Source organism: Capricornis sumatraensis, chromosome 1, assembly GCF_032405125.1.
Source record: "Capricornis sumatraensis isolate serow.1 chromosome 1, serow.2, whole genome shotgun sequence".
Classification (NCBI taxonomy): domain Eukaryota; kingdom Metazoa; phylum Chordata; class Mammalia; order Artiodactyla; family Bovidae; genus Capricornis; species Capricornis sumatraensis.
In genome coordinates, this window is record NC_091069.1 from 151,754,720 (window position 1) to 151,772,870 (window position 18,151).

General features: G+C 39.1%; 1 protein-coding gene across 1 annotated transcript in view; it reads right to left on the bottom strand.

Annotated features, from left to right (window-relative positions):
• The window catches only part of ABI3BP (ABI family member 3 binding protein), a 281,220-nt gene that overhangs the window by 10,109 nt on the left and 252,960 nt on the right, over nt 1-18,151 (bottom strand). The window contains 1 exon segment of the mRNA XM_068984735.1: nt 16,707-16,815. Coding sequence (XP_068840836.1) covers nt 16,707-16,815 — 109 coding nt within the window.

Consider the following 18,151-nt stretch of genomic DNA (forward strand, 5'->3'; position numbering starts at 1 on the left):
ACAGCACGCCAGGCCTCCCTGTCCATCACCAACTCCTGCAGTCCATCTAAACCCATGTCCATCAAGTGGATGATGCCATCCTGCCATCTCATCCTCTGTCGTCCCCTTCTCTTCCTGCCCTCAATTTTTCCCAGCATCAGGGTCTTTTCCAATCAGTCAGCTCTTTGCATCAGGTAGCCAAAGTATTGGAGTTTCAGCTTCAACATCAGTCCTTCCAATGAACACCCAGGACTGATCTCCTTTAGGATGGATTGGTTGGATCTCCTTGCAGTCCAAGGGACTCTCAAGAGTCTTCTCCAACACCATAGTTCAAAAGCATCAATTCTTCAGCACTCAGCTTTCTTTCTAGTCCAACTCTCACATCCATACATGACCACTGGAAAAACCATAGCCTTGACTAGACAGACCTTTGTTGGCAAAGTAATGTCCCTGCTTTTTAATATGCTGTCTAGGTTGGTCATAAATTTCCTTCCAAGGAGTAAGCGTCTTTTAATTTCATGGCTGCAATCACCATCTTCAGTGATTTTGGAGCCCAGAAAAATAAAGTCAGACACTGTTTTCACTGTTTCCCCATCTATCTGCCATGAAGTGATGGGACCAGATACTATGATCTTAGTTTTCTGAATGTTGAGCTTTAAGCTAACTTTTTCACTCTCCTCTTTTACTTTCATCAAGAGGCTCTTTAGTTCTTCACTTTCTGCCATAAGGTGTCATCTGCATATCTGAGGTTATTGATATTTCTCCCAGCAATCTTGGTTCCAGCTTGTGCTTCCTCCAGCCCAGTGTTTCTCATGATGTACTCTGCATATAAGTTAAATAAGCAGGGTGACAATATACAGCCTCGACGTACTCCTTTTCCTATTTGAGCTGAGGCTGGGCTGATTCAAAAGGTTTATTTCCTACCTGAGACCATTCCATCGTGACTGGGAGAGGTGGCTGTTTTATCTAATGTCTAGAAAGCAAACACCTTATAAAGAGTTCAAAATAATAGTCATTAATATGCCCGCCAAGGTCAGGAGAACAAAGTTAACAGAAAATATTTAAAAGTGCCAAACTGGAAAACACAAGTTAATAGTGTAACACTTGACCTGAAAACGTCATCAGAGGAGTTCAACAGCAGAGTGGATGTGAAGATGGGGCTGTGAAATTCATCCAATCAGAGGAGCACCAAAAAAGACAGCTTAAGGGATATATGGGACATCACCAAATGGACCAGTATATGCATTATTTGAGTCCCAGAGGGGAGTGGGGAAAGGGAAAGAAAAGGGGCAGAAAGCTTATTCAAAGAAAGAACAGCTGAAAACTTTCCTAACCAGGGTAAAGAAACATTCAGACCCAGGAAAGCTAGAGAGTTCCAATGGAATCCAGAGAGCTCCATCCCAACATTAACTTTAATAGACCTGGATTAATGACATTAAATTTTCAAAAGTTAAAAATAAGGAAAGAATCTTAAAAGCAGCAGGGGAAAAGCAACTTGTTATGTACAACGGAGTTCCCATAACAACATCAGCAGATTTTTCAGGAAAAACTTTCAGGCCAGAAGGGAGCAGCATGATACAGTCAAAAGTGCTGAATTAAAAAAAAAAATCAGCGAAGTTGGTCTTCAGAATTGAAGGGAAAATAGAGTTTCCCAGACAGACAAAGGCCAAAACAGTTCATCACCACTACATCAGCCTTACAAGAATGTTAAAGAGAGGTCTTCAAATAGAAATGGAAGGATGGTAATTAGTAACAGAGAAACATAAAAGTATAAAACTCAATGGTAAAAGTAAATATGCAGTTACATTTAGAATACTCTAATATTTAAATTGTGGAGAGTAAATCACTTATAACTCTAATGTGAGAGTTAAAAAACAAACAAAAATACTACAGTAATTATAATTGCAATAATTAAATACTGGATATACAGTATAAAAATGTAAATTATGACATAAAAACAAAATGTGGAGGGAAGAGTATAAAAATAGAGCTGGTGTGTGTTTGAAGTTGTCATTAACTTAAATAGACTTTATGTAAAATAGACATGATATTTTATGTAAATCTGGCAACTACGTAAGTAATAAGTAATGGTAACTACAAAGTAATAACCAGTAATATATATATATATATATATATATATACACACACAAAGAACAGAATCACAGCATAGCACTACAGAAAGTCATCAGATCACAAAGGAAGAGAAGAAGAGATGAAGAAAGGAACAAAAGAATAACAAAACAAAATAGCAATTGTATGTCCATATCTAACAATAATTACTGTATATGTAAATGGACCAAACTCAGGGAAGCCCCTTTAATACTTCAGTTCGGTTCAGTTCAGTCGCTCAGTCATGTCCGACTCTTTGTTAGGATGCAAGACAAGTATTAATAAATTTAGGAAAATTAATATCATATACAGTATATTTTCTAACCAGAATGGTAAGAAAATAGAATTTAATTTAAAAGAAGGGATTGGAAAATTCACAGATATATGGAGATTAAATAACAAACATACGAATGAAAAACCAATGAGTCAAAGAAAAAAAATCAAGAGCAATCAAAATATATCTTGAGCCAAAGGAAAATGGAAAGACAACAAAATTTATGGAATACCTCAAAAGCAATTCTATGAGAGAAATTTATAGTAAATAAATTTAACAAATACCTATATTGAGAAAAAAAGATATCAAATAAACAACCTAACTTTACACCTCAAGGAACAAGAAAAAGAACAGGCTAAGCCCAAAGTTAGTAGGAGGAAGGAGATAACAAAGAGCAGAGCAGAAGTAAAAGAAATAGGGACCAGAAAAACAATACAAAAGATCAGTAAAACTAAGAGGTGGCTTTTCAAAAAGATACACAGAACTGACAAACTTCTGGCTAGAGTAACGGAAAAAAAGGGACAGCTCAAGTAAAATCAGGAAATCAGAATAAAAGAGGAGACATTAAAACTGCTGCTGCTGCTGCTGCTAAGCCGCTTCAGTCGTATCTGACTCTGTGCGACCCCATAGACGGCAGCCCACCAGGCTCCTCTGTCCATGGGATTTTCCAGGCAAGAGTACTGGAGTGAGTTGCCATTGCCTTCTCTGGACATTAAAACTGGTGCTACAGAAATACAAGGGATTGTAGGAGCTCAATGAACAATTATGAACAATTATACACCAACAAATTGAATAATCTAGAGGAAATATATAAATTCTTAGAAACATAAAACCTATCAAGACTAAAGCATGAGAGAATAGATCATTTGAGTAGACTAATTACTAGGAAGGAGACTGAGTCAGTAACCAAAAACTTCCCAGGAAACAAGAGCCCAGGACCAGATGTTTTTACTGGTGGGTCCAATAATTAACACCAGTCTTTCTCAAACTTTCCCAATAAATTGAAGGGGAGAGGGAAACTCCCAAATTCATTTTATGAGGTCAGCATTACCCTGCCAGACAAGGACACTACAAGAAAAGAAAATTATAATCCAATATTCTTGATGAAATATAGATGCAAAAATCCTCAACAAAGTATTAGCAAATCCAAGTTCATCAATACATTAGAATGATCATAAACATGATCTAGTGGGATCCATTCCAAGAATGCAAAGATGGTTCAACATTCACAAATCAATGTGATATACCACATTGACAAAAAGAGGGGTTAAAAAACTATATGGTTTATATGACCTCCATAGATGCAGGAAAAGATTTGACAAAATTCAACATTCTTTCTTGATAAAAACTCTCAACAAACTTGGTATACAGGGAACATACCTCAAGATAATAAAGGCTTGTAGGATAAGCCCACAGCTAACGTCATACTTAACGATGAAATGCTGAAAGCTTTTCCTCTCTCAGGAACAAGACAAGAATCCTTATTCTCACCACTTTTATTCAACATAGCACTGGAAGTCCTGGCTAGAGCAATCAAGAGAAGGAAATAAAAAACACCCAAATTGGAAAGGAAGAAGTAAATTTTTTTCTATTTGCAGATGATGACATGATATTATATGTAGAAAACCCTAAACACTCAACCAAAAAGCTGCTAGCACTAATACATTTGGTAAAGTTGTAGTTCAGTTCAGTTCAGTTCAGTCGCTCAGTCGTGTCCGACTCTGCGACCCCATGAATCGCAGCACGCCAGGCCTCCCTGTCCATCACCAACTCCCGGAGTTCACTCAGACTCACATCCAAAAGTTGTAGGATCCTGTATTAATATATAGAAATCTGTTGGATTGTCTATATACCAAAAATTATCAGAGAGAGAAATTAAGGAAACAATTTAGAAACAATTTAGCCTCAAAATTTACCATAGCCTCAAAAATAATAAAATATTTAGCAATAATTTTATTTAAGGAGATGAAAGATCTGTACACTGAAAACGTAAAGATACTGATGAAAGATATTGAAGAAGATAACAATAAAATGAAAGATATTCCACAATCCTTTATTTTATACCATATATAAAAGTCAGCTCAAAATGGTTTAAAGACTTGAACACAAAACCTGAACTCATAAAACTCCTCAAAACTATTCAAATCCCTAAAGGAGGATGGCATCAAGGTTTTGCATTCATTATGTAAGAGAATCTGAAAGACCCAGCAGTGGCCACAGGACTGGAAAAGGTTAATTCTCATCCCAGTTCCCAAGAAGGGTAGTACCAAAGTATGTGCTAACCATCAGACAATTGCACTCATCTCCCATGCTGGTAACATCATGCTTAAAATCTTGCATGCTAGGCTTCAGTATTATGCAAACCAAAAACTTCCAGATATCCAAGCTGGTTATAGAAAAAGAAGAGGAACTAGAGATCAAATTGACAACATTTGCTGGATTATAGAGAAAGCAAGGACATTTCAGAAAAAAACATCTATCTCTGTTTCTTCAACTAGGCTAAAGCTTTTGACCGAGTGGATCGTGACAAACTGTGGAAAGCTCTTAGTGAGGTCTCCTGAGAAACCTGTTTGCAGGTCAAGAAGCAACAGTTAGAACCCTGTATGGAACAACTGATTGGTTCAAGATTGGCAAAGGAGTATGACATGGCTGTCTGCTGTCACCCTTTTTGTTTAACCTGTATGCTGAGCACATCGTGAGAAATGCCAGGTTGGATGAGTTAGAAGTTGTACAAGTTGGAATCAAGATAGGCGGGAGAAACAACCACCACCTCAGGTATGCAGATGATACCACTCTAATGGCAGAAAGTGAAAAGGAACTAAAGCGCCTCAATGAGGGTGAAGAAGGAGGGTGAAAGAGTGGACTCAAGACTAAATATTAAAAATCTAAGATCATGGCATCCAGCCCCATTACTGCATGGCAAATAGAAGGGGAAAAGGTGGAAGCAGTGACAGATTTCCTCTTCTTGGGCTCCAAAATCACTGCGGATGGTAACTGCAGCCATGAAATCAGAAGACAATTGCTTCTTGGCAGGAAAGTGATGACAAACCTAGACAGTATGTTGAAAAGCAGAGACATCACTCTGCTGACAAAGGTCCATATAGTCAAGACTATGGTCTTCCTAGTGGTCACTTACAGTTGTGAGATCTTGACCATAACGAAGGCAGAACACCAAAGAATTGATGCCTTTGAACTGTGGTGCTGGAAAAGACTCCTGAAAGACCCTTGGACATCAAGGAGATCATACCAGCCAATCTTAAGGGAAATCAATCCTGAATATTCACTGGAAGGACTGATGCTGAAGCTCTAGTATTTTAGTCATCTGATGTGTACCCACGACTCATTGGAAAAGTCCCTGATGCTGGGAAAGATCGAAGGCAGAGGAGAAGAGGGCATCAGAGGATGAGATGGCTGGGTGGCACCACCGATGCAATGAACATGATCTTGGGCAAACTTTGGGAGATGGTGAGGTACAGGGAGGTCTGGCGTGCTACAGTTCATGGGATTGCAAAGAACAGTCAACTAGGTGATTGAGAGCAACAACAAGCTCCTTTATGTTCATCTTGGTAATAATTTTTGGCTCTGACACCAAAAGCAAAAGCAACAAAAGCAAAAATAAACAAGTGAGACTACATCAAGCTGAAAATCTCTACAGCAAAGAGAACCACCAACAAATGAAAAGGCAACCTATGGAATGGAAGAAAATATATGCAAATCATACATCTGATAAGTGGTTAATATCCAAAATACATCAGAAACTCACACAACTCAACAGCAGAAAAGTCAATGACCCAAGGGAAAAATGTGCCAAGGACCTGAAAAGACCCCTTTCAAAAGAAGATATACAGATAGCCAATAGGCAAATGAAAGAATGCTAAAGACATCACTAATCATCAGAGAAATGCACATCAAAACACCAACAAGATGTTACCTCACACCTGTTAGAATGTCTATTATCTAAAAGACCAGAGATAGCAAAAGCTGGTGAGGATATGGAGTAAAGGGAATCCTTGTGCACTACTGGTGGGAATGTAAACTGGTACAGTCACTCTGGAGAAGTTCCTCAAGAAATGAAAAACAGAAGTACCATATGATTGATTCTATTCTTTGCAGCCAAAGATGGAGAAGTTCTATACAGTCAGCAAAAACAAGACAGGAACTGACTGTGGCTCAGATCATGAACTCCTTATTGCACAATTCAGACTTAAATTGAAGAAAGTAGGGAAAACTGCTAGACCATTCAGATATGACTTAAATCAAATCACTTACAATTATACAATGGAAGTGAGAAATAGATTCAAGGGATTAGGTCTGATAGACATAGTGCCTGGAGAACTATGGACAGAGGTTCATGACATTGTACAGGAGGCAGTGATCAAGACCATCCCCAAGAAAAAGAAGTACAAAAAGGCAAAATGGTTGTCTGAAGAGGCCTTACCAATAGCTGTGAAAAGGAGAGAAGCAGAAGGCAAAGGAGAAATGGAAAGATATACCCATTTGAATGCAGAGTTCCAAAGAATATCAAGGAGACATAAGAAAGCCTTCCTCAGTGATCAGTGCAAAGAAATAGAGAAAAACAATAGAATGGGAAAGACTAGAGATCTCTTCAAGAAAATTAGAAATACCAAGGGAACATTTTGTGCAAAGATGGGCTCAGTAAAGGACAGAAATGGTATGGACCTAACAGAAGCAGAAGATATTAAGAAGAGGTGGCATGAATACACAGAAGAACTATACACAAAAAGATCTTCATGACTCAGATAACCACTCATGTAGAGCCAGACATCCTGGAATGTGAAGTCAAGTGGGCCTTAGGAAGCATCGCTATGAACAAAGCTAGTGGAGATGATAGAATTTCAGTTGAGCTACTTCAAATCCTAAAAATGATGGTGTTAAAGTGCTGCACTCAATATGCCAGCAAATTTGGAAGACTCAGCAATGGCCACAGGACTGCAAAAGGTGAGTTTTCATTCTAATCCCAAAGAAAGGCAATGCCAAAGAATGTTCAAACTACCACACAATGGCACTCATCTCACATGATAGCAAAGTAATGCTCAAAATTCTCCAAGCCAGGCTTCAACAGTATGTGAACCAAGAACTACCAGATGTTCAAGCTGGATTTAGAAAAGGCAGAGGAACCAGAGATCAAATTGCCAAATTCCACTGGATAATGGAAAAAGCAAAAGAGTTCCAGAAAAACATCTACTTCTGCTTTATTGATTATGCAAAAGCCTTTGACTCTGTAGATCACAACAAACTGTAGAAAATTCTTCAAGTGATGAGAATACCAGACCACCTGACCTGCCTCCTGAGAAATCTGTATGCAAGTCAAGAAGCAACAGATAGAACCAGACATGGAACAACAGACTGATTCCAAATTGGGAAAGGATTATGTCAAGGCTGTATATTGTCACCCTGCTTATTTAACTTATATGCAGAGTACATCATGCAAAATACTGGGCTGGATGAACCACAAGCTGGAATCAAGATTGTTGGGAGAAATATCAATAACCTCAGATACACAGATGATGCCACCCTTATGGCAGAAAGCAAAGAAGTACTAAAGAGCCTCTTGATGAAAGTGAAAGAGGACAGTGAAAAAGTTGGCTTAAAACTCAACATTCAAAAAATGAAGATAATGGCATCCAGTCCCATCACTTCATGGCAAATCGATGGGGAAACAATGGAAACAGTGAGAGACTTTATTTTTTTGGACTTCAAAATCACTGCAGATAGTGACTGCAGCCATGCAATTAAAAGATGCTTGCTCCTTGGAAAAAAAACTCTGACCAGTCTAGACAGCATATTAAAAAGCAGAAACATTACTTTTCCAACAAAGGTCCATCTAGTCAAAGCTATGGTTTTTCCAGTAATCACATATGGACGTGAGAGTTGGACTATAAAGAAAGCTTAGTGCTGAAGAATTGATGTTTTTGAAGTGTGGTGTCAGAGAAGACTCTTGAGAGTTCCTTGGACTGCAAGGAGATCCAACCAGTTCATCATAAAGGAAATCAGTTCTGAATATTCATTGGAAGGACTGATGCTCAAGGTAAAACTCCAATACTTTGGCCACCTGATGTGAAGAACTGACTAATTGGAAATGACCCTATTGCTGGGAAAGGTTGAAGGCAGGAGGAGAAGAGGATGACAGAGGATGAGATGGTTGGATGGCATCACTGACTTGATGGACACGGGTTTGAGTAAGCTCTGGGAGTTGGTGATGGACAGGGAAGCCTGGTGTGCTGTAGTCCATGGGGACACAAAGAGTTGGACATGACTGAGACTGAACTAAACTGAACTGAATGATCCAGTAATCTCACACTGAGTGTATATCCTAGGAAATGAAATCATTATCTTAAAAATATATCTGTACTCCCATGTTAGTGAAGTAAAGTCACTCAGTCGTGCCCGACTCTTTGCGACCCCATGGACAGTAGCCTGCACCAAGCTCCTCTGTCCATGAGATTTTCAAGGCAAGAGTACTGGAGTGGGTTGCCATTTCCTTCTCCAGGGAATCATGTTAACAGTAATCATGTTAACTCCCATGTTAACAGTAGCATTATTCACTCTAGTTAAGGTGCAGAAATAAGTGTCCATTGATAGAAGAATGGATAAAGAAATTGTGAGATTAAACACACACAGCTAAGCCTTGAACAATGTAGGGGATTACAGGTGCCAAGCCCCCAGTCAGGTAAAAATCTGAGTTATTGGTATCTCTGCCTCAAAAATGAAGGGATTGATAAATGATTCACCCAAGGGCAGAAACGGAAACAGTTTGCATAGAATCAGGACTCAAACCCTACTTTTGGTTCCACATACTGTGATCTCTAATCAAAAAAAAAACTTTAAAGATTTGTTAAGTGAAAATACAAGTACTGTGTGGAAAGAAATCCATGTATAAGTGGACCTTCGCAGTTCAAACTCATATTGTTCAAGAGTGAACTGCAGGTATGTATGTGTAGACACACACATACACACACACACAATGGACCATCATTCAGCCTTTAAAAATAAGTAAATCCTGTCATTTGCAACAACATGAATGAACCTGGAGGGCATTATGCTACGTGAAATAAGCCATGTGATAAAGACAAATCATGCATGGTATCACTTATATGTGGATCTTTAAAAAAAATGTTAGATTTACAGAAATAGAGTAGAAAAGTGACTGCAGAGTCTGGGGAAATAGATGTTGGTAAAAAGGGTTCAAACTAGTCGTAAGAGGATTTGAAATACTGTATTGTATAATTGAAGTTTGCCAAAAGATTATAATTTAAATGTTCTTACCAGTTATAAAAAACAGTAAATATGTGAGGTAATAGATATATTAACTCATTCAAGGGAATCCTTTCATAATGTATATGTATATCAAATAAAATTTTATCAATTATAATCCCTTAAAAAAGTTGAACAATGAACAAAATTATTGAAAATGGTTGCTTCTGGCAAATAGAATTTGAGAATAGGAATGAACTCTTTTCTAGTATTTGAGCTTTAAAACCAAGGACATCTGCTTCTGACAAAGATGAAAATTAAATTTGAAAAGGTATTTCTAAGACCTGCTTCATCAAAATGAGTATCTCAGTGGAGTACAGTCTAGGTGACAGCTGCAGTCAAGATTTGGGGCCTCATGGAGGGCAAGCCAAATAAATAGCACCCCTGGCAGAAGCCATGTCTGATTTTTCCCAGACAGTTATGGATTCAAACAAAAACCATCTTCCCAGTTGCCCATCAGGAGGCAGCATGGCACTGTGGTGAATGTCATGAGTTCACGGGCCAGAAAGACTTGGGCTCACAGCTGCACTAATGTGGAACCTTAAGGTAAGTAACTTAACCTCTCTGAGCCTCATATATAAAAATGAGCATCATGGAATTTGTGGGGATACTATTAAATACAGTAATTATAACCTCCTAAGTGTATAAAAGTATCTGTGAGTTTCTTAAGAGGTTTACATGAAATGATGCATGTAAATTTAAGGTACCATGCACATAGTAAGTCATTATAACTATTCTTTAATATTATATTTATATCCCTAAAGAATTTTTTAAAAATTCTTGGGGAATTTGAGAAACCCTACCATAGAACTCTCAAGGCAGAACTATGTCCACAAACTTGTGTTTGTAAAGGTGGTAAGAAAGGCATCTGTGGTTTACAGGCAAAATTGTCAGAGATGAGGAAGCTCCACCCTTTGGGATCTAGTCTGAGGCTAACCTCCAGGTCGGGTTAGGGCAGACACATCTTTCTGTCATCTCCCTGCCTCCTCTTCCTTTGCTCCTCTCTATAATGATTTCCCCCTATTTTTACCCATAACATGGAGCTGAATTATGATTTTCACTATTTGATAAACTTAACAAAAGCTCATAAACCTCAAGCAACCACTTTTTATTTAGAAAGGCCACCCGGTAGCTCTTTGCTGGTTTGAAATGTTTTGTTAACTGATTTATCCCTAGTGTCATTTTGAAATAGCTGGGCCCCATTCAGGCTGGATTTCAGTCAGAGGGAAAGAAAGGAAAGAGGCGGGGGGTAGAAAAAAAGAGTAAGGGCAGTGGAATGGGGAAAGGGTGATCAAACCCACCCGTTCTTCAAGGACTTCAGGACTGAAGAAAGGATTTCTGGATACCTGCCACGTGCAGGCATTCTACTGCCTGGGAATACAGCTCAGAAACAAAGGGCAGAGCTGTGGGGATACCGCGAGGATGAAATAAGCCTAAATCTGACAGAAGAGAGTGGAGCAGGTATCAGGGGTCATTAACCAGTAGGTCCTTAAGGACATTTCTTTGATCTCGCGTTTCTGTAGAGGGACACACATTTCAGATCTGGGTTGCTCTCTAATACTGAAGTGTTGTTAAGAGTATCTTTCACCCTCTCCCTAGATACTAAGGAATTTGAAGTGCAAAGTAATAAAAATAATACAGTGATGTGAAAAGAAGAATTGCTCTCTTTATAGACTAGTGGAGTTCCATGCTCTTTGCAGTTGCAAACCTGAGCAATCAACTCAATTTCTTCTTTCTTTAACGAGGAAGCAATTATTCTTCTGCTGCTCAGACCTACAGTAAAACTAAAAAAAAAAAAAAAGCCTGATACTCTGGCAGCTTATTTTATTCCTTTCTATAACGCTGATGAGAAGAGATACTGAAAAGTTAACACACACTGCAGAGACTAGAATTTAACAAAAACCTGATGAATAAGGTCATAATGGCCATTCCACATGCCTGCTTTGTTCTATCAGATTTACAGTTTACAAGAAGTTGCTGCCTCTATTCCAGTTTATTTTTAATGCCAAGATTTAAGTCATATAACATAAACAACAGCCCCAAACTATCTTTGCTGTCAGCTACAGGAAACTTTGGTAGGTTTTAATCTTGGAGGAAGAGCTATTCTCCAGGATCCTCCCAAGCCACAGACGACAGTAGAAGTGCTTGAGCCAGTTAAGTAAACTTGATTTATCTTAATTACCAGACAGAGTGCATTTTCCATAGGAAATTGCTGGACCACATGTATGTCTGGCATACACAGAGAATTCTTCAGTTTCTTAGCCAAGTGGGGAGAGACATGGGCTTATACAAAGAGAAGACTGAGATACAAGGGCTCTGTAAGTGGACAGTGATTGTGTGTCAATCCACATTCCCCAACCAGTTCATCAGGAAGAACCTGGCCCATCAATGGATTACCAAAATGTGTGCAGAAAATAACTTATCTGAAAAGAAATTGCAGACCACAGACATAGATTCAAAGCAAAAATGGTTTATCAGGACAAACTTACTCACTGTAAGACAGACCCAGGTTTTGGTTTTATTTTCAGTTCCAGATTTCCCTTTTATTCTGTGATGGTTTCAGATAGCATTAAGATTATGTTATTTTAGATCTGGGAGAGACTTTAAGGTCAATTAGCCCACAGTTCTGGTCCCTTTAAGCAGTGATGCAACACTTACTTCTTAAGTTACATACTTTATCATTTCTTCTGTTCATGGAACTAAACATAATCATAGTGGTCTTTGCAAACAAAGTAGTTGGCTACAGACAGGAAGGCTCTTCTTAATACTTTCTTTTAGTTCAACAAGAGGCACACCATGAAGTTTCATGGGGAAAAAAATGAGGGGAAAGTAAATATTGGAGAGTGGGCCAGATGGGTACTGTTTCAGTGGACACTAACAGCTCTCCATTGTCTTTGTATTTTAGGTGGGGAGGGTGAAAGAAGGGGACCCTCCAGAGAAAGAGCTGGAGTTGTGCTCCAGCTGTTCATCTCTGTTAACAGATCCTGTCACTTGACTTAAACATTTCTGGCTCCCCACAAGCAACCCCTCTGTCCTGTGTACATATGGTATCCCAGCGGCGAGCAGCCATCAGCAAGGCTGGGCCTGTCCTCACTATGCTGCCTTGGGAACTGCAGCAGGTTCCCCAGGGCAGCCGAGCAGCTCTGCGCTCTAGAGACAGAAACCCCTCACACCGGTGAGCCGCTGAACTCTACCAGTGGCAGGATCGTTGCTGATGGATAGTCGAAATGGCCATTCCACATGCCTGCTTTGTTCTATCAGATTTACAGTTTACAAGACATTGCTACCTCTATTCCACTTTATTTTTAATGCCAAGATTGAAGTCTCTTACTGTGGGTTATTTTTCAAGCTTCTCCAGAGTAAGTAACAACCTGGCTACATCATTAAAAACAGGCGGGAGAAGGTAGCATCATTGACTGTCTTTTTGGTTCTAGAATAGTGTGTGTATATTTAAGGCTTTGTAGATCTCTTTTCTCTGCCTTGATCATGCAGGTTAAATGTTCTAACAGCAACCTTTATCCCACCCATGTCACTGTTTAACAATTAGCTGCTAATTATGACCTATTTTTAGAGCTCCTGTTTTTTAGTCAGGACAAATGATGGAAAAGGTGACTAAAAATCAGTTCTTTACATGTGCCTCCTAGAATAGGAACAAAGCTATAGATATTCTTTCAGAAGTTATTATCTTCCAGCTTTTCGAATAGGGAATTCCAGAAGCTCATGGAAGAATTTTAACACCTATCATTCAGAGTTGGCCTATGTGGGGAATTTACTGTATATTTTGACTCAAAATTTTCCGCAAGGGATGAAGTGTGATTACAGTCATTCTTTATAGCTAATAAAACCACCTGTTAACTGCATCCTGGACATACTTCCTCTTTATTTTACAGGGTGTCTCTTATTTGCATTAATCTTGGGTTATGATTGGGGCAGAGAAGATACAGTGGTAAGGAACCTTGCCTTTACAATGTAAGACAGTATGAAAACAGTTTGTAACAAAAGAGCCAACAAGCCCAAATTGGGGAACTTGCAATTTTATTATGCCTGCTGTAGCCTCACTATCAGTAGTAACTTTGAGGACTAGTATTTTACCTAAGTTGTGTGCACGGAGGTCACAGGGGTCCTCCTTAGAAGGCGTATTGATAGTGGACAGGAGAGACAAGTAAGAGACACCCAACAGTGGGACAAAGGTGAGTGGTTGTATCTGAGTCTAAGGCAAACGCCAAGAACAAGTAGCATGAGTCCTACAACAGTTATAACGAAACTAGACATGAACCTCACGACTTGACAGGCCCTGTGATTCAGAGGGAAATCCAGTTCAGCCCTAAGGCACTTTTCTCTTATGTCCCCATTTGACCAATTCAATCAGATGCCACAATGGTACTCATGCAAGAAATTAACAAAAAGTTATTTTCAGTTAGATGTGTTCTACCAACTACTCATTACAAGTAGCTTTAATATCAAAATTGATTATTCCAAGTAAAGAAAAGTTAGAATGCAAGCTAAAATGAAAGTCAGAGCAAGTTACTCCCCAGTTACCATGCTTCAAGGTCTCCCCATCACTTGACCACATTCCCTGATCTGGCATAGAAAAGTGAAGGTGTTAAGTCACTCAGTCGTGTGCAACTCTTTGTGACCCCAGGGACTGTAGCCCGCCAGGCTCCTCTGTCCACAGAATTCTCCAGGCAAGAATGCTTGAGTGGGTTGCCACTCCCTTCTCCAGGGGAGCTTCCAGATCCAGGGATTGAACCCAGGTCTCCCACACTCCAGGCAGATTCTTTACCATCTGAGCCAAGATCTGGCATGGAAGGCCCTCCCTAACTTGGCTTCTGCTTCTCTTTGCTTCCACTTCTCTCCACTTTTTGTCCCCCACACTCATGAAAGCAGCCCGTTTTTCACCATGCACAACCACACCATTTCCGCCACGGTGCTGACACGCGCTATTCTCTCTGACCTTCCTTTCTCTTACCACAGTCGCCTGACTGGCTCCTGCCTACTCATCACCCCTCAACCTAGGTGTCACCTTCTCCAGGAAGTTTTGTCTTTCCTTTAATTCCCCAGACTTTGTGACATGCCACCCACTTTGGGCTCCCACTGCCTCTGGTGCAGACTTCTACCTGAACTCTCACCGCTCTGTGTACAATAATCGGTCACTAGCGGTCTGCCCCATTAGCCTGGAGCTCCTTAAAGACAGCCCGGATGTTTACTCCTGTTTGGAGGCTGACCAAGCACAGGGCTGACCACACCACTGGCACCAGGTAAATGTTAGCTGAATGCAGACGCAAACCTTTTACAAACAAGTTATGTTTCAAATGTCCCTGGCATAACTGTGTTCTACCTCTGATCATGAGCTAATAGGTGCACTGTGAAACCTGAGAACAGCCTGATTCAGAAACAGAACACAATGAACACTTAGAAATTGGATGCCCTTCAATGCACCTTCTGTGTACTACATGGTTCACTTTTTTTTTAGGTGGAATAAAAAGCAAGTGTCGGTAAGCCCAAGTCCGCCTATTAAAAAGTGCAAATTAAATGACCTTTACTCTTTTCCTGTTTCTTTAAAATGCATTATGGTAAAAATAGGCCTTCTCCCTGTTACTCTGGCTAAGGAAGCAGAACCAAGATCATCAAATGGGCTTTTACTGAGATACATGCTAATTTTGGCCAACCTAATCTCTTTAAGAAAATTAACATTTGCAAAATTTTCCATAGTATGAGTCAAAGCAGAGAACTTTAAGGGAAACAACCCCACACTTGTGGAAAGATGTTACTCTGGCAGTATAGGGCTATAGTTTATATACAGCATAGCATCTCATGAATTAGATGCTTCCTTTTCCCCTGAAAAGATCAGGAGTCTCCCTGTTGTCAGAGCCAAACAGGCTCTTCTGGTGTCACACTAACATCTCTTCAATTCAGTCAGATGACAATGAGAGATACGAGAAATAAAATATGACCAAAACAAAAAACCTCTGATGCTGAAGTTCCAGGTTTCACCTTCACTGATCTTTTTCAACATGGAGGATCTTCATCAGGTTATGAAATACTCATTCTTGAAAAACTCCTCAATCTGGAAAACGGATCTGTATTTGCCTGGTGTACTGTAACTTAAGATGTCAGGATTTCTTTTTTGTTGTTGTTTTATACGGAAAGCAGGGACAGTTTATCAAATAGTGTGTTGGAGTTTGAGGGAAGAAACTGATTTCCCACAGAGTGAAATCTAGTCCAGAAATGAATTTAGCACTTTGGCTTTATTAAGGCGGTACTTGGCTATATCCATTTGAGAGTCCGCTCGAGTAATACATTTAATGATTTAGCCATGTAAAACAAACACAAGACCAAAACCCTCTCCCCTACTACATTTTTAGAAATGTCTAAGGCTCTTATTTTTCTTGCAACAATAAAATAAACTGATAAATTATTACATATTTTAGATTTAAAAAGGAATCACAAAACTATACAGCAAGATAAACAACCTAAAAAAAAAAAAAGATAAACCACCTGGTATCAATGTGTAATAAGGGATGCCAAGAAAAGTTATTATTGAACAATTAATATATGTCCATTTAAATAAAATCTATTCTCATTGGTCTATAATAAAAAGACCCCAAAGCAAAGGAAGACTGTGTCTAGTCTGTAACTATTTTAAGCATTAACTCTTACAAATGTTTACCTACATTCGTCACGTGGCTTGCTTCCCTCCCCTCCTCTTCCAGCACGCCAGCCAACTTTCTGTGTTTCAAATCTAGTTTATACCATTCACACTCCAGTTTTCTCTGGTCTGTAGACTTTTCCTCCTCTAAGCTTTGGTATTTAATATCAATGTTTGATATTAATGGCCTTCTACCTCTCAGTGTCCTCAGCTCTAATGTTAGCTTACAAGACCGACTTGTCAGTTCCTGTATCCCCACCAGTCAGTTGCAGATTTGCAAACCATGACTCCAGGATTCTCTAGTGCTGTGTACAGAAAGCCAAAGAATGAAATGCAAATTAGACCCTCCCTTCGGATGGAAAAGGATGATGTCATTTCACTCCTTTGTTATGATTTTTACGCTCTCAGAATTCATCTTACCTTGTGTCTGGTTTTAGATTTTCTACTGTGGAAAAGGTTTGATTTGTTGTTTGAATGGACTTGTTCTTCCCACTGAATGACCCATTTTCTCTGGATATAACTTCATATTCTGAAAAGCAAAAAGGCCAACAGACACTTGTCTTTATGCTCTGGCAAACTGAATGTTCTTGAAGCTAACAGCCTAAAAAGTCACTCTCATAAAAGTGAGCAACTGAGATGGCAGGCCTGAGACCTATTGATCATACACATTTGCAACTTCCAGATGGAGATTATCAGTTGATGGTGAAGGTCCCAAAGCAGTTGGAGAGTTGCTCATGGACCATTTTTGTTTTCTCTCTATCAGAGCAGGAAAGGCCTGGTAACTGTGTAAAGTGATGACACTCCTGGGGTAGCACTGTATATGGGTAACTTATCATTTTGATATGTAAGTCAGATCTGCCATTGCTGGAAAATCCAGTGCAGTTTTGTAAGAAACATTCTATGAGGAGTGGGGCTTCAGCAGAAGCACATTTCCTGCTCGTAGGGCTTTATAACGTAGCTGGGAAATGGTCACTGATGACACGGTAGTGCTGCAAGTAACAGTTAAAACCATAGTAGCAAATAACATTTAACCAAATAATGAAATACATTTTCCCAGAGTCCATTATTTTGAACTACAGAAATACAAGATTTTCGTACATACTGCTTATGTAAGTTACATAAGTCTTGTACATACTGCTTATATATGCCCCCTTGATAATTATCCTTGAATTAAAACAAAACAGAATGAAACTTTATCCTTCAAGTTAGTATAGAGATCCATATAAACTTACCTAAAGTGTAGCTTTCTATGAACTTAGGGCTAATCAAAAGAGAAAGACTTTCAGAGTAAGATAATATAATTTACTAATATGTTTTCCCTGTTGTCAGTTGGGATTTAGTTTAATACATGTGATGAGATCACAAAGAGAATTACAAAAATCAAGCAAAAACCAACAAACAACCACAAAAGCCCACTCAAAAACAGTTCTGTCAATATGAAGAAATACACAAGCGGTGGGCTTTGGGGAAAGTGGGAAGGTTGTGAGTTACTGGGACTTCAGCTGTTAGCGCTGAGACCAAAGGTAGGAGATAATATTGGACATAAAGCTGAAATTATAGGATAACTCATGGAGACTTATAATCACCAGTTTTAATTTGGGAAGGATCTTTAATGGTAAATTAAAAACATCCAAGATGTAGGACCACCTTTTCAGAATAATTTCCTATGACCATCCTTTTGAAAATTTTAAATTAGACTAGAAGGCAATGGTCATTGTATCTGGACACATGAATGCAGCTTTTAAAAGACTAATGGCTGATATTTAGTATGTCTTCCTCAGACTCTCTGCTCCCAATCTATGTCTCAGTTGACTTTCTATTCTAACAGAGCATGAAAAGAGAGGGAGAGGGAGCATCCTGAATTC